We start from the raw sequence: 16668 nt of genomic DNA, 5'->3' as shown, positions 1-16668 counted from the left end.
CTCAGACTTTTTTTTTTTTTTAAATCGGTAGCAGGGATCGAACTCATAACCATGCGCTTGCAAGGTAGGCACTTATGCCGCTGAGCTAAATCCCCAGCCCCTGAGACTTTTTTTAAAAAGCCTTGTGAATTTGGCCAATGTATGTAATCCTAGGAACTGGATGACTTTTAAAAGATTCAGGAAGCAAAACTAAGAAGTTGGTGGTGAGGAACATACCTAGCATAGGGGTCTCATAATAGATGTTTCACTTTTGTCAGTTTGAATAAGTTGTCAGGATGGTATAAGGCAGTAATAGGTCAGAGACTGGTCATTAAGAGATAAGAGAAATTTTATTGGACTAGGGATTTGTGGCAGCGACTGAGTGTTGGGCCAGGGTGGCACGGGCCATGCTCAGTGCACCTTCTCGAGTGCGGTGCCCACCAATGAAGCCACTGGCATGAACAAAGATGCCTCCAGGGATCCCACTGACTTGGTCCAGGGCTTCATCCCGAAGGCCACGCCATGGCTCTGGCAGGGGCAAGCTACAAGTGAGCAGAAAGAGGGAACTGAGAAACCCACGGAGCAGAGGTCAAAGTTGGCAATTTGTTCATACTGGGCTGAAGCAGGCCTGAGAGTGTGCAGGGTGGTTCTGTGGGTCTTACCGGCTCTGAAAGGAGTGGAGCTCCTTGGGTACACACTGGACTCGCCACTGTCCAGCCTGGTCAGTGTAGATAACAAAAGCAATGGTCCCGGGTGGGGACAGCACAGATTCCAGGTGGTATAGATGTTCCTTCCATGGGCACCCACCTTTTGCCAGTTCTACTATCTTACCACTTGGATCCACCTGAAAGGGAAGTGTAGGGTGTGGCTATGTTTAGGGGAAAAGTGGGATCTCCCACTGACCACCTGTCCATCAGCTATCAAGTTTACCTGGAAGCGCTGGGCTAGGGCCTCTTCCACTAATGCCCGGGCTGGCAGCCAGCTGTGCTGGTAGAAGTCTAGTCTCTGCAGAAACTCCTCTTGAACCAGATCCATTGCACGCCTGAATCCTGCCTGGGGATGGTGGAACTCAGAACCATGGCTCTGGCCCAAACTTTACTTTGTTAGGGCTTAGGAGAAACCAGTTTTTCTGCTTCCTTCTCTAGGTTCTTATGTGTCTCAGGATCTCTTTCCTGGGGTTCCTCCTTACCTCAGTGTCCTGGTTGGGTTGGTTCCAGGTGGGATTAAGTCGAGCAACTCGGGCACTCAGATTAGTGGTCAGGGCATAACGAGGCTCCCCCTCCCACTGGGAGATCCCATTGTCCACTGCATCCACCTCCTCCACAAAGTTCTCGTATATCTAATGCAGCAGCAGAAAAAATGCTGTTGAGGACACCGACCATTTGTGCAGTTACCTAGGTTTGTTTTTGGTGGTGCTGGGGACTGAACCTAAGGCCTCGAACATGCTCTACCACTGAAATACACTGAAGCCCTTTGTCAAGCTTTCACTTAATTCTTACAATAGCCCCATGAGGATCCATGTAACCAGCTACTGGACAAAGTGAGGGAGAAGTGGGATGTTCGGTGGCTTGCTTAAGATCCAAGAACTAATAGTGCTGAGACTGGACTTCAGGGCTCATTCCACTGCACAAAGTTCAAGCCAAGCCCAGCATGTGTTTCAGGGGTGCTGCTGACTGAACTAGGAAACCTCAGTTCCCAGAGGCCCTCATTAGAGTGGATCCCTGTGGCTAAGGGCAGGTAGATCTCTAGGTGGGCTAAGTAGGCCATTCAGGGGCACACTTAATTAGGTGGGTCTGGCTAAACATACATTACATGGGAAAGAACTGATTTCTAGGGCAGACACTAAGAGCTGAGATGTGGAGTTTGGTTTCCAGGGCAAACTGTAATATGCCAGGTGACACTGGTAGCTGTGTTATCTTGTAAGCCTGAAGAAATGGTAGAATGATTCCTTGGGAGTGTTGCAGCAGAAATAATTGTGAATATTTTATGGAAAACCACCCTAAAAAAAAAGGCCTTCATGTAGTTATATGCTCAGTACTGACCATGGCCTGAGGATTTAGCTCAGTGCAGGCATAAGCACCTACATGGCAAGTGCTATGTCATGAGTTCGATCCCCAGTACCAAAAAAAAAAAAAAAAAAAGTACTACCCAGCACCTCTTGGATTAGACCCAAACCTATTAACCTTGGTTAACACTGGTTTAATTTAGTTAGCCTCTTAGAAAATCTTAAGTAGTGGAAATGAAAACTGTTCCATCTAAAATCTTGGTATCTTCAAAACTCTAGTGTTGAATGCCATGTTGTAGGGCAAGCCATGCCTGGACAATGAATTCAAAAGCCTACCTGCAAAACAGCTGATTAAATCTAAGATCTGTCTTGTGAACTTCAGAAGGTCAAGTAGGTGCCCTCAAGTATTACTTGACTTGCTATTTGAGAGCCAAGTTCTGTTCTTTCCCCAATAGGAAGCTGCTTGCAGGGGACATTGGTAGAATACCATGATTTCATAGCCAGTCCCTTCCCAACTGAGCTCCCAGCACCTGTGTGTTAGTGGTACCTAAGATATAGTCAATCTTTAAGGCAGCAAGAAACTCTAAGCTCAATGCTGTCACATAAGCACTATTCTGTTAACAAAAAGATACCAAATAATTGCTTAAATATATGTTAAGACTACAAAGTGCTTTATGGTTTCCAAACCCTATCTCAGAAAGGTGCAGTGGCACATGCCTGTAGTACCAGCACTCAAGAGGCTGATGCAAGAGAATCACTTGAGCTAGAAGCCTGAGCCCAGTCTAGAGAACAGAGCAAGATGATATCAAAACCAAACCAGACTGAAAGGACTTTCTCATATAGTATGTCATCTACTGCTCATACCCACCTAGGATGTAGGTGGAGAGATCACCATTCCTTGGCATAGGACCGTTGGGTCCCCTATTTACTAGGAACCCTGACCTGAGACCCTGTCCAGAGCTACATGTGAGAGCCAGGGATATAGCTCAGGGGCCTGCTTGGCAAGTGCAAGGTCCTGAGTTCAATTCCTGGTACAAAAAAATTAAAAAACAAAACAAAACAAAAAACCCCCAGAGCTTCATTAGAGTCATTCCCAGCTGACTTGCTGGAGGGTGTGTATGTGTTTGCAGGGGGGGCGTCTCTGTCCTCAGGTCCCCACCTTGTCATAGAGGGTGCCCACCATGCTGTCCTCTTCGTTAGTGCCCAGCAACTGGGCCAGCAGCTTGTGCCCGAAGTGCAGATAGATGAGTCCTGCACTGCTCAGCTTGGTCTGCCACGGCTTCCCAGGGGATAGGGAACTCATGGTCTCTGTGAAAGACCTGAGGAGCACAGAGAGGCAGGACTGAGGTAAAGGAGCGGGCCCAGTTAACCCAGAGAGAAAGAGGGAGAGAAGGAGGGAGGGAGAGAAAAAGGGAGGGAGGGAGACAGGGAGGGAGGGAGGGAGGGAGGGAGAGAGAGAGAAAGAAAAAGAAAGAAAGAAAGAAAGGAAGGAAGAAAGTGTGTGTGTGTGTGTGTGTGTGTGTGTGTGTGTATGTACATGTTGGGTAGGGGATAAGGAAGACTGCCAGAGTTGGGGTGGGAGAGCCAGAAGGGAAAGGCTTTGGTTTTTTCTCAGGAGTCAACATAGACTGTCACTTGGCATCTCTATTCATCCATTCACTTAATAATAGTTAAAGTTCAATGCCTGGTTACTGTATGTTCCATTTTGTGTTTAGAAGTTATGGAGGAAAAAACAAGACCCTCAGGCCAGGGATTTAGCTCAGTGGTACAAGCACCTGCCTGGCAAGTGCAAGGTCGTTGAGTTTGGTGAGTTTAATCCCCAGTACCAAAAAACCAAAAAACAAACAAAAGAAAAAACCAAGACCCTGTCCTTGCCTTTCTAATTCATCTGCTAGAGGCAGATAAAAAATAAGCAAGTACAGTCCAAATCTAGGAATGGGGTATTTGCATGCACAACCTTTTTATACTTAAACCGTCTCAATTACTTATAATGCTTAATATAGTGTAAGTGGTATACAAACAGTTGTTATACTACATACTATTTAGGGAATAATGCCAAAAAATGTCTATGTATGCAACACAGGCTCAGTTTAAAAACATTTTCTGATCTCTGATTGGTTGAGTCTACAGTGGTGGGATCCACTCTAGCCCTAAAATTCATAGAACTGTAAGAAAGGCAGCTTCTGGGGCTGAGGATGTAGCTTAATGGTACAGCACTCATTTGGCATGCATAAGGCCCTGGGTCTGATTACCAGAGATCTAAATGGCAAAAGATAAAGCTGTGAAGGGAAGGAAGGGGCCAACCTACGGAAGGCTTTGCATGCCATGTCCTGAAGTCTGGGCTCCATCTGTAGGTAGTGGGGAGTCTCGGGGGGATTACATAGACAGGTGCACAGTAGAAAGAACTGCACCAGCTAGCCTGGACAACAGAAGCAAGGAGACTGCCTTGCAGTGGTCCAGGTGAGTAAGGCAGAAATCTGAATTTGAATAGCGGTGACGTAGATAAGACTGGGAAAATGTTAGGATATTTTAGGAAAATAGACATTACAGCTCTGGTGTCTAATCAGGAAACAAATGTTTGGGGAGCCAGGGATTTAGCTCAGTGGCATAAGCGCCTGCCTGGCAAGCCCAAGGTCCTGAGTTCGATCCTTGGTATAAAAAAATGTTTTGGGGGTTAACAGTTAAGGATGGGATCCAGGGCCTTTTTTTTTTTGTCTTTTTCATTTTTATCGGTACCAGGGATCGAACTCACGACCCCCTGCTTGCAAGGCAGGTGCTTATGCCACTGAACTAAATCCCCAGCCCCAATCCAGGGTCTTTTTAAGTTAAGCTTGTGTTCTACCTGTGAACACAGCCCCTCTTCAGCTGTGACTTCCAAATACCAGTTCATCTCAGAATCACTTAACAAGTTCATTTTTAGTTTTATGACTTTCATTACTAAATACTGAGTAAATAAATACATTCACAAAACATTATACTCAAAAGGTATAAAGACAAACGATAAAAATAACCCGTTAGGCAAAGTTTCAAAAGAAACAAAATGAATACACTGTTGATGAAAATAGACCTGTACCCAACTATACATGAAAACAGAAGTATGAATTTATGTTTTCTGGCATTTTGGGTTTTTTTAAGGGCCTTGTTATATAGTAGCTCAGGCTAGCTTGAAACTTGCTTCTAAGTGCTGGGATTACAAATGAGTACTACATGCCCTACTAAAATTTTAGATATTAAATTTAGACTATTAACTGGGTATGGTGGTACATACTTATAATTCCAGCATTCAGCAGGCTGATGGCAGCAGAAGTGCCATAAATTTCAAAGGCCAGCCTGGACTCCAATAGCAAGACCTTCTCTCAAAAACCAAATATGCATGCCTGTAATCCCAGCAGCACTTGGAAGGCTGAAGTAGGAGGCTCGCCATGAGTTCAAGGCCAACCTGCACTACATAATGATAACCTGTCTCAAAAAAAAATTAGGATATTGCTTTATTTTGTGGAAAATGGGAATGGGATAGGTAAGAAGCACATAGGAATAGCGATTAAAGATAATGGTAATATTTTAGCTATTAGGTTGAGAGACTGGTTCATGGATATCCATCTTATGTTTGATATTCTGAAAAATTATATTTTCTGTATCAAGTACTTTATACGTGGCTGTAAACAAAGCTACCTGAAAAAATGAATTGGTCAGGACAAGGGACTTAGCTTAGCAGCATAAACACCTGCCTGGCAAACCCAAGGTCGTGAGTTTGATCCTTGGTAACAAAACAGAACAAACAAACAAACAAACAAAAAACCGAAAAGAAGAATTTGTCACTAATGCTAAGTACCACAAAGGGTCAACTCATGTAAAACCCTGTGCTGGCCCCTGGTTTGGTCCTGACATCCTTAGTACTCTTTCATCAGGCAATGCCAGTGAAGAGACTGGGATACAGTGTGCTAGAAGAGAACAGGTTGGAAGAAAAAGGTGGAACCAGGGACAGCTAGCTACTCTTTCTATATTTTGAGATATGGTCTCACTATGTACCCCAGGCTGGCCTTGAATTCATGGCACTCCTACCTCAGCCTTCTCAGGGCTGGGATCACAGGTATATATCACCACATGCAATTGCAGCCATTCTTTTGAATAGTAGTGTCAAACAAGGGTGAGAGACTAGGGATTCTTTATAACATAATTTATAGAAGTAAAGCTGGGTGTGGTGGCGCGTGCCTGTGAAAGCCTTGGGTTCAATCCCTGGTACAGGACAAAAAAAAAAAAAAAAAAATCTATTTCATTTCAAGGAGAAAAAGAAAAAAAAACCCCAAACTGCTCACATCTGAACTGTCATCAACTTGACATAATTAATATGACCCCCAGCAATCTAAGATGGGGCTGCATAATCCCACATGGGGTATTGGGGTGATGTTTGAGTTGGTGGAGAAAACCTGACATAAGCCATGGAAGCAGAGGTAGGAACCTAGGGGACCAACCCGGAGCCAAGGTAGGTCTGAGGCCATAGAGACAGTGAAGAGCAGATACTGCAGTTCGAAAGGCTGCAGTGGTCCCAAGAATTTGATTTCCTTCGCAGTTTCCTTTGCTGACTAGAACTTTAACAGCTGATGGCTGAATTGGATTACAAAACAAAGTCAAAGAAAAGTCACCTCTGGTGATGGTCATATCGGTGTCTCTGAGGGTCGTACTCGCCACCCACGTCCACTACGATGTCACATGAAGCCAATTTTTCTGGGTCTCGAGTCCGCACTATCTCAGCATCCTGCAAAGTACAGTCAGTCAAGAGGTTGCCAGGCAAGGGTCGCATGGGTATTGGATCAGTGTTGGGTTTCTAGGTAACCTGATGCGGAGCTCTGACGCTCCAGCTACCAAAGGGACCCAGGTAGGAACACAGGCTGTCCCAAGGTGCTAGTACCTGGTATTCCGGCAGGAGGCGAAGCAAGGCGCATGCCAGAGCCTCGTCGCAGTGGAAGGTGCCGTTGTGCGTCCCGATTCGGGGCGGTGCCATGAGATTGCTACGGGGCTTTTTCTGCGGCGGGACTGACTCCGGGCTGAGCATGCAGTGATGGGTTCGGAGCGGTGACGAAGGTAGCAGGAGCACCAAGAGACCTCGAAGGAAGCGCTGTCCCATGTGGCTCCCCCCACCCGTGAGGCGCGAGCACTGACCCGGAAGGGGAAGCTCCCGTGCTTGCTTCAACTTCCGCTTTCCTTGGTTCCCGTAGCAACCAGCAACCAAGCCCGCAACCATTTCAACTAGCTTCTAGCTTTTCACTGGAGGACTGGGGCCTCCACGGGCATAGGGTTTGTTCCTGCCTATCAGACTCTGAGCTGGGGCGCACCAGCCATCTCATCACCAGTCCGTTGCTTAATCCAAGAAAAGACCCATATTCTGCCCAGTAGGCACCTTTATTAGCATTAAACACAAGATGCTTCCTTCAGGACACCAGGAGGCCACAGTCACAAGGTTCCAGACCCGCAAAGTGCCCCTCTGCCCCATTTCTTCTTTTTTTATGGAAACGGTCTCACTGTATTGTTCAGGCTGGCCTTGAACTCAATTGTGGAGTCCAGACTGGCCTCGAACTCGTAGTGATCCTCTTGCCTCAGCCTTCCCAGTGCTGGGATTATAGGTGTAGGCTACCCTCTGCTTCATTTCTACAACATACTCTCAGGCCTTAGCAGTAGCCTGAGCTGCCCCCAGGGCTGTGAGTTGCTGAATCTTCTGGCTCATCATTTCCATGACAGCTGTGGAGAAACAGAATTACACCATGTGAGCTCGAGAGAGGACCTAGAGTTAAGAAAGAGTGGCAGGTGGATAACCAACTCTGATTATTGATTAAACTTTTTTTTTTTTTTTTTTTTTTGTCTTTTTCCTTTTTATCCGTACTGGGATCGAACTCACGACTGCCTGCTTGCAAGACAGGCACTTATGCCACTGAGCTAAATCTCCAGCCCCCTGATTAAACTTTTTTAAAAAAGTGATGCACTGTGGAAGATACACACTAACACATTTAGATTCTACAATGTATCAACTAGCCACTAGGAAATAAAAATGTATCTTACTAAATCAGTTTGAGAGTTCACTGAAAAGAAGGATTTGTGCTGATATTGTTTGTTTGAACAATTGAATGCAGATGTTTTGTGCTCTGTAATGATTTGGGGATGATAATGCTCAATATATATATCACTGTTGGCCCTGATTGATGTGTTTTGAAAAAAAAATTTTTTTTGGTACTGGGGATCAAACTCCCGACCTTATAGCAGATGCTTATGCCACTGAGCTAAATCCCCAGCCTGATTTTTTTCCCCTCTCTTTGAAATAAAATGAATTTGAAAAAATAAGTCAGTTAGAGATAACTGAAAAATAGTAATGTAGAGATTTCTAGAGGCTGGGGGTTTCAGCTCAGCAGCACAGCACCTGCCTAACAGTCACAAGGATTTGGGTTCTACTCCAACTGTCACCTTCAATTTTTTACTCCTCTATATAGTCTTCCATCTTGCATAATAATCACCAGGTGAATTTTTCACATTTGCAAAAATTTTTTTGTATCAGAGATTGAACTGACAACTTTGTGCTTGCCACGCAAGTGCTTATGCCACTGAGCTAAAACCCTGGATTTTTATTTTTTACTTTTGTTAATACTTTGAGACAGGAACTAAGTCATCCCGACTGGTTTTGAACTTGTGATCTTCCCATCTCAGTCTCCCAAGTAGTACCTTTATTAAAAAACAAACAAAAAATACACCCCAGGGATCACTCCCCATACCCCCACTTCCAAGTTGAATGGACCCAGTCTTTCCTTGGAAATTTCCTAAAGGATTCCAATGTGCAACCGGGGTTGAAATTTCTAGTACTTATTTAGTTAAGTTTAGGTTTCCTTCCTGTGTTTATGTATATCTCATATCCCATCCTATCCTTGTTAAATAAACAGAAGCTTCATAAAAGCAGTCATGACTTCTTTCCTCCAAAACGTCTGAAACACCCAAATCAGGAATCTACAAATCATGGGTATGTAACACAGAATCTAAGGAATAAGATAGCAAGATATCAAGATACCAAAGACAAACATGGTTTTAACAAGTTCATGATGGGAATATACTTCATGTCTGGCTGCCAGGTGGCTTACCCCACAAATGGTATGTACGTGACTATCCCATCAGGCAGCTTGTACCACTGGTGGTAGAAGCAGGACAGTCATGTGTACTCAATACTAGTGGATCAAGCCAGCAGGAATTTGTTAATCCAGCAAAGGGAACAACCTCAAGGTTTCTAATACAATCTACGTTCTTTATTATAGAGCTAGAAAGGATAAAGAGGTGCCCAGGCAGAACTTACCTTGTTTCATGGTGTGCTTCTCCTGTAGAGCTGGCTGGATTTTCTCCATCTGCTTTGTGAGGAAGTCTATTTTCCTCTTGAAGAAGTCCTTAGCATCCTCGGCTGTCTGCAAGATTGAATAAAGGGGTAAAAGGAGCCTGTCCTACCATGTAAATTGTCCTTAAACTTCCTTTCCCTACTGGAAGGGACATTCACATGCTTTCTCACACTCACCTTCTCCACATAGTAGCCAGTCCCCACATCGATGAGCACATGTTCCACATCATGTAGCTTCCCTGGGACATACATCTGAGAAGCAGCAATTAAGGGAAAAACTAGCCCGGCATGAGACATGAATCCCCGAGACATAAATCCCTGTCAGACAATCTGACAGCCTGCATAAGACCCTCTTTTGCTCAAAGGCACAAGATATGAGGACTAAATAATCTAGAAGCCTTAGAACTGTTAACTCCAAATGTTGAGAGACAGAGAAGTTGGTTCCTCATGCAGAAAATGATGTATGTTGAACGCTCTTGTCAGGATCCCACCTTTTATGTTCAAGCAGTTCTTGTAATTAGCCCATCCAGAAATGCCAGAAACAATGTTTCCTTACTGCTTTGGAACAGTGTAGGTGAAAAACCAGCCTCCTTTCCCCTCAACCATGAAGTTGTAAGTCTTTTTTTTTTTTTTTTGGTACTGGGGATTGAACTCACAACCTTGTGCTTGCAAAGCAGGCGCTTATGCCACTGATCCCCAGCCCGAAGTTGTAAGTCTTGAAAAATTTAATATTTAACCTTCTCCATTACACTGCCATTTCTGCACTATGCTACCATTTCTGTTTCTCTTTAGCCTCTCAGTTTTGGTTTGTTTTTGAAGTATTAGAGATTCAACCAACAGCCTTTCCACAACGCTATGTCCCCAAGCCCTTTTTAAATTTTTAGACAGGAGCTTGCTAAATTGTCCAGGAGGGACTTGAACTTCAGATCATCCTGCCTCAGACTCCCAAAGTGCTGGGATTACAAGTATGTGTCACCATGCCTAGCTAGCCTCTCAGCTCTTTTTTTTTTTTTGTCTTTTTATCGGTACCAGGGATTGAACTCTCGACTGCCTGCTTGCAAGGCAGGTGCTTATGCCACTGAGCTAAATCTCCAGCCCCAGCCTCTCAGTTCTTAAGGCTTAACTTGTTCCTTTAAGTAAAATGTTGCCATAACTTGTTCCTTTAAGTAAAATGTTCAACAGATGTACACAATCCAGGTTTCTTTGTGAAAGTAATCAGAAATGAGCCACAGTTAAGCTGAAATTCAGTATTTACTAAATAAAGTCAACTTTTCCATTTGTATATACTCCATTCTTCTATTGCTTGTCTTCTAAATTATTAGTACAAGTGTACATTCCAAGTTCACCTCCATACTAATTAATACCCTCAAGCAGCAAAGGGAAATATCGCACTTCAACTCTACACTCTTTAGTACTCATAATATGCAGAAAAGCGATGAAGCAGGGGCTGGGGATTTAGCTCCGCGGCATAGCTGAGCTATGCTGCCTTGCAAGCAGGCCGTCGTGAGTTCGATCCCTGGTACCGATAAAAATGAAAAAGACCAAAAAAAAAAAAAAAAAAAAAAAAAAAAAAAAGAAACGCGATTAAGAGTAAGAGTGTTCTCAAAATTACGGGGAGACTGACTCTAGAATAATCAGAGTGGGGGGTGAGGGAGAAAGCAGGGTAGTGGTTTCTGTGGAAAGGATACAGAACTCGTCAGTGGGACGAGTAATTCTTTCCCTGTGAAAGCAATTAACATAAACACCCGCGGAAGGCTGGTGGCAACCATGCCAAGACATTAAAGGGGGCTCCACCAGGGCACAGCGCCCACAATGTGATGAGAACTGAAACAAGTGACAGGAGCAGGGAAAGGTCCTGTACATTTCAACTCTCCATAGGCAACGTGCAAAGGCTGATGAAGCGGCACTCGACACGGAGGGGATTGCCCTCGCCTAGTCCTCCCCAGGCTGCCTTCAGCCCCTACCCCATACCCTCGTTGCTCTTGTTCAGCACGTTCAGACAGTCCTTGGCTTCCACGTACTTGGTCTGCACCACCTTGAGCTGGGCGATGGACGTGGACAAGAATTCCACTTCCTGCAAAGGTCAGGAAAGAGGGTCAGCGCGGGAGCCGGGGAGCAGAGGGTCACCGCGGGCAGGGGCGGGGTTGGGGGGGCGGGGGCGCGGGCTGGGGCCAGCGGGGGTCTCGCAAGGCAAAGGAGACCTCCCGAGCTGGGACGCAAGGGGGCGAAGGTGTAAGCTTGGGGAAGGGGTAAGTGAGGGGCGAGAAAGTTGCCTCTCGTGCCCGCCCCAACCTGGTCCAGCTGGTTCTTGAGCATTTCTAGTTGTGGCAGATTCAGCTCCGTGATGTTAATCGACTGCGCCATGTCGGTAAGGAGGACTGCTGAGGCGACTACCGAGGAGGAAGTCGGCTCAGCGATCAACATTCTAGCCGCCCTCGGCGCATCTCTATGGCTGCGTCGGGAGGTCGCGCTGCGCCACACGTCTCTATGACCTAGATCTTGGAGGGTGGGGCGGGGGTAGACCAGAGATTGAAGTGGATAATCGGAATCACAAAGTATCCTAAACCTAGGGGAGTAACAGTGTAGCTACCGTTACTTCCGCTCAGAGGAATTAAAATCTTTAAGTCCTTAGAATTTAACTACACTTTCTTTAGTTTTTTGAGACAGAGACTTGCTCTGTAATTCAGGCTGGCCTTGAACTCACTGTGTAACCCCGTGTGGCCTTGAACTCAGCGATCTTCTTGCCTCAGTCTCCCGAATGGTGAGATCATTGGTGTGTATCCCTACACCAGACTCAACTACCATATTGTAAAGCAATGTGTGCTGCTCCACCTGGGTGGTACTGTTGCCCGGACAGTTCTGGGGAAGTTGGCAAAAATGAGATTTAGGAAACCACCGGCCACCTCACCAGTAGAAGAGGACTGCAGGTTCATTTGTCGCAAAGAAAAGAATTTCAAGATGCGTCAGTAAGAGGCTCAAGAAGGGTTTATTAGGCAGAAAGCGGAAGTTTCGCAAAGAAATAGTGGGGTATGAGAGAGAAGGGCAAGAGAGAGAGAGGGATTAAGATCATTTCCTGGAACAGAGGATAGCTATGCTTCTCTTGAGGGGGTGGAAACCCTGAAAAAAGTGGCCTATCCCCTATTCTATTCTACATAGTTAAACCCAAGTCGGGTTTTATTAAAACAAGTAGTTCTGTCAATCTGTATCATAGGATAGGACCCTCAGCTCTTTCTCAATTAGGCCAGTTTATGGACTTTCAGTGCCGAGGAATTTCGAGTACGATGAATTTTCAGGGAAAGGAGCCTAAATTTAACCCAGGGAAAGTACGTATGGATCACCTTGGGTGACTTTAGAAATTTTATTTATTTATTTATTTATTTGTCTTTATCCTTTTTATCAGTACTGGGGATCAAATTTACGACTGCCCGCTTGCAAGGCAGGCGCTTACGCCTCTGAGCTAAATCCCCAGCCCAATTTATTTTTGTTTTTGGTGTTTTTTTTTTTGTTTGTTTTTGTTTTTGGCTTTTTCGTTTATCGGTACCAGGGATCGAACTCACGACTGCCTGCTTGCAAGGCAGGTGCTTATGCCGCTGAGCTAAATCCCCAGCCCCAATTTATCTTAAAAGCATAATTTTTGTGTTTCTTAGTTATGATTTCCGTGTTTCCTTTTTACCTTTTTTTTTTTTTGCTTTCCTCAGTCCAAGCCTAATGGCAAACGCCAGGCCTGTGAAGTTCTTTGAGCCATGAGAAGTGTGGAAACAGTACTTTGGGTAGATGAGGTGGAAAGAAAGGTAAGGAGTCACTACTGTCAGCCACCCAGCACCACGCTCGTGTACTAGGACCTTGTGCTAGATGTGGCAGCACCTGAGAGTGAAAGGGCCAAGCTTCCCTGGAGTTTAGGAGTTTAACGTTTGGTTGGAGACACACACCTGGCACCAGAACCCACAGAATGTGCTGCTCAGGGACTGGCCTTGAGGATCCAGCGGCTACAGAAGAGAACACTGCATGTAACCGGGCCTTTAGAATAAGGCTGAGCAACTGAGGCATGAAGATAACTTCAACAAAAGGTATTGTGAAATATGGGGAAAATGTTCAAATGGGGAGAACAAGGGAAAAGGGAGAGGGAAAGGAAAGAAGGGGAAAGTAAAAAGAACGAAAACATGGACTAAAAGGGGATTTAGTTCAGTGGCATAAGCGCCTGCCTGGCAAGCATGAGGTTGTGAGTTTGATCCTCCATACCAAAAAAAGAAAAGATAGAAAACATGGAAACAAAGCTTTTGAAAAATGGGGAAGGTAAGGGGTTGGACTAGAGAGGAGTGGAGAAAAAAGCTATATCATGCACAGGTACAAATTCTCTGATAAATGTGATAATTATGTGTATTTAAAATGTACCAATAAAGTCTAATTTAAAAAACCCTCAACACATACCACTGCCCTTTCTGGGACCTGTTTCCACTTCTACTTTTCTCCCTGATGTTGGAGATTGAACCTAGGCCTTTGAACTTACCTATATCATCAGCCCTTTTAAAAATTTTGTTTCATTAAGTCACTAAATTGCCCAGGCTGGGCTCAAATGTACAATCCTCCTGCCTCAGCCTCCCAGAGCGCTAGTACAGGCATGCGCCTCCATATGCAGCTATTTGGAGCATCTTGATGGCCCTCTCTCCTTCAGCTTGGTTTGCCAAGGTTCAGCCGGTTCAGCTTTATTCTGTGGCTTTCTGTTTCTTCCCAAGGTCTCAAACTTGAATCCTGCAAGCTGTTCCCATCTGCCTACAGTAACATGTGAGTGTCTTTGTGTGTGTCAGTCTTGTCTTTAGATGTTCTCAGGTTTACTACATAAACAAGAATTAAGTGATATAGGGCTGGGGATTTAGCTCAGCGGCAGGCAGGCAGTCATGAGTTCGATCCCTGGTACCAATAAAAACGAAAAAGACCAAAAAAAAAAAAAAAAAAAAAAAAAAAGAATTAAGTGATATATCTTTATTACATTCAGGTTAAATTGAAAGTAAATATTTCATATAAAACACAAGGGAAAATAACTTTACAATATTTATCCTGAGGGTAAAATTTAAGATTGGATGTAGAACAGTCACAATGATTCTACCAGCAATAAGATAGCTCAAAGTGTCACCGAAGGAAGACAGGTAAGCCATAGGCAACAGGTGCAGCTCCAATAAGAGACTTGAGTCGGGGAGCCTGGCGGGCCTGGCTGACATAGTGGAGCAGAGGGGCCCCTGGGCCTGCTGCAAGCCATCCCTGCAGGAGAGCTTCTGTGTAGCGGTCAATGTCACGGTCAGTCACATCCCAGAGATTTCCCAGAAACAGGGGGCTGGGAAAAAAGACACCCAAAGTGAGGGCCCTGGAACAAATGACCCCGGAAGAGAAGCAGTAGCAGCAGTGGGTGAGAGGGAGGACTGAACCAACAAGGAACTCCCTTAGCTCATGGTTCGAGAACAGAAGGGGATCAAGGGTACAGGGCCAGGAATGCTCAGGGAACCAGGATGGGAGGAAGGTGAGGCAATACAGGAAGGAGTCAAGGCTTGGAGCTGGGAAAGAACTGGGGTAGGTGCAGGGATTTTAATGTCCTAGGACAGGTCTCGCCCCTCGAGCCTCACCAGCCAGCCATGATGTACTTGAGCACAATGCCAGCCCCCTCCAGGTTTCCATGCACGGCCAGGGCTGCGCTGCTGCAGCCAAACAACAAGGCCACTGCCCGGCAGCTTAGCCGCAGTACTGCCTGCCCATCAAGGAAGCGGGCACCAGCCCCGTGACCTGCATAGCTAAGGCAGAAGGAAGTGAGATAAGCACTGATCTAGCAGAAGAAGCCTCAACCTGCAAGTCCAGAGGCTCAAGGTGCCAGAGCAATCCATAGTGACACCATCCTCCGGGCTGCCCCTCTCCTCAACCCACCCTACACACTCACATATATAAGTCGTTCTTTGTCAAGGCCATCTGCATCTGTTCTGGGCTTGGCACCTCCCCGACCACCCCTCTCCAGCCAGCTTCACTGCAAAGAAAAGGCAGGAGTAAGAGTACAACCTGTACAGCGGTGATCATGCGGCAAAGTAGGCAGAAGGTACAGCAGAATGAAGGCGCTGCAATGCCTGAGTCTGCACAGGCACAGTGTCCTAGCAGGCTGTCTATGCTTCACCACCCGCCTCTGTGCCCTCACCCCTCTGACCTGCTAAACTTGGCTCGAAATTGCTCCTCTGTGCTTGCCAGGTTATTGTGAGGGTTCAGGACGTAAAATGTGCTCCGAGGATCCACCCCCTGGCTCAGCACTGATGCAGCCCCAGCCTGAGGGGAGACACTGGTTATCAGGACCTGGTTTTGCTGCAGGTCAGACCTTCAGCAGGCTCCAAGCTGATTTCCATATCTCACTGCTCCTGAGAACTGCTGCTATCCCTCAGGTCTCTCCAAGTCTCTCTTCAGTTCCCCTCCAGTCACCAACTCTCCCCAGACTGACCCTGGCATCCTACCTCTTTGAGGATGAAATAGCTGAGCAGGAAGTGGAAGGAGGGCAGCCGGGTGACAGGCAGTGCTCGCAGGCAGGGTATGCTTTCCCATGGCAGCTTCTGCAGGTCCTGAGCAAAAAGTATTCCAAGGTTACTATCCTTAGCCAGGCCCCAAAGATAAGCTGGTGCCCACTATCCATTGCCTCCTCTTACCCTGTCCAGCACCAAGACAAGATGCTTATTGCTTGGTGCTGACTGCCCCTGTAGACGCCTGGCTGCCTCAGTCAGGAGTTCCTGGGCTCTGGCTGGCTGGGTCGGGCACAGCCCATAGGCCAGGGCCTGAATATCCTGGGTTGTGAGGGTGCTGGCACCACTGAGCAAGACCTATGGGGGAATGGGGTTAGCAGGTGCCGTGTCCAGCAGCTTCCCCTTCCCTGCTTCCTGAACTCACTTTTAACAGAGTCGGGTCGGGATACTGCCAGCCACAGTCCTGCAGCAACTCCTGCAGGCGGGTGGCCTCATGCTCAGGGCCAGGTTCTTCACTGGAGGGCAGCAGCAGCCCTCGCCAGCAGCCCAACACATGCTTCTCCAGGGAAGTGATGAGGTCCTGGGAGCAGGGGTGGAGCCCTCAGTCAGACAGAAAGCCAGACTCCCAATCCTCTTGGCTTAGCCTCCTGGAAAGTTACATTAAAGGCCTGCACCACTGTAACTGGCTCCTCTGTGAATCTTTTTATGTTCCACTGCCATAACTCCTTTGAAGTCTGGTGCTCTTATTATTTAAAATCTTCCCCAAATGAAGTTGTATTTCTTGAGGCCTACATTTCCAGAAGGGACTAGAAGTAGCTGAACACTGACCTGAGCCCTTT

General features: G+C 46.2%; 3 protein-coding genes and 1 long non-coding RNA gene across 10 annotated transcripts in view; 1 reads left to right on the top strand and 3 right to left on the bottom strand.

Moving 5' to 3' along the window:
* Positions 1-310: 310 nt before the first annotated feature.
* Positions 311-7247, bottom strand: Myg1 (MYG1 exonuclease). Of its 2 annotated transcripts, XM_003476028.5 has the most exons (7): positions 6894-7167; positions 6628-6740; positions 3144-3303; positions 1169-1318; positions 910-1032; positions 642-823; positions 311-521 (listed from the first exon to the last, which is right to left on the bottom strand). In XM_003476028.5, the coding sequence occupies exons 1-7, from the start codon at positions 7107-7109 to the stop codon at positions 338-340; spliced, it is 1128 nt and encodes a 375-aa protein (XP_003476076.3). In that variant the 5' UTR covers positions 7110-7167; the 3' UTR covers positions 311-337. The 2 variants fall into 2 exon arrangements, with proteins under 2 accessions (XP_003476076.3, XP_063110902.1); XM_063254832.1 differs by lacking the exon at positions 1169-1318 and having other exon boundaries at positions 6894-7247.
* Positions 7248-7365: 118 nt separating this feature from the next.
* On the bottom strand, positions 7366-11814 carry Pfdn5 (prefoldin subunit 5). Its single transcript, XM_003476261.5, has 6 exons — positions 11640-11814; positions 11319-11421; positions 11036-11067; positions 9525-9599; positions 9312-9417; positions 7366-7720 (listed from the first exon to the last, which is right to left on the bottom strand). The coding sequence occupies exons 1-6, from the start codon at positions 11769-11771 to the stop codon at positions 7644-7646; spliced, it is 525 nt and encodes a 174-aa protein (XP_003476309.2). The 5' UTR covers positions 11772-11814; the 3' UTR covers positions 7366-7643.
* Positions 11815-11967: 153 nt separating this feature from the next.
* LOC134477319 (uncharacterized) lies at positions 11968-16511 on the top strand. The gene is made up of 2 exons (XR_010049293.1): positions 11968-13414; positions 14081-16511. It is a non-coding gene; the product is annotated as an uncharacterized LOC134477319 (long non-coding RNA).
* Espl1 (extra spindle pole bodies like 1, separase) overlaps positions 14313-16668 on the bottom strand; it is a 32154-nt gene continuing 29798 nt past the window's right edge. For all 6 annotated transcript variants that reach the window (XM_013159373.3, XM_013159375.3, XM_063254829.1 and 3 more), the window contains exons 25-31: positions 16254-16409; positions 16016-16186; positions 15827-15931; positions 15529-15644; positions 15271-15354; positions 14963-15127; positions 14313-14676 (exon numbers count right to left, since the gene is read on the bottom strand). In XM_013159373.3, the coding sequence (XP_013014827.1) occupies positions 14475-14676; positions 14963-15127; positions 15271-15354; positions 15529-15644; positions 15827-15931; positions 16016-16186; positions 16254-16409 (999 nt within the window). In that variant the 3' untranslated portion in view covers positions 14313-14474. The remainder of the gene's footprint in view (positions 14677-14962; positions 15128-15270; positions 15355-15528; positions 15645-15826; positions 15932-16015; positions 16187-16253; positions 16410-16668) is intronic.

This window comes from Cavia porcellus, unplaced genomic scaffold (assembly GCF_034190915.1).
Source record: "Cavia porcellus strain 051 isolate PalLab524CR breed Dunkin Hartley unplaced genomic scaffold, mCavPor4.1 scaffold_8, whole genome shotgun sequence".
NCBI lineage: Eukaryota > Metazoa > Chordata > Mammalia > Rodentia > Caviidae > Cavia > Cavia porcellus.
Note: the sequence above shows the minus strand (reverse complement) of the source record. Positions and strands in the feature narration are given on the sequence as shown.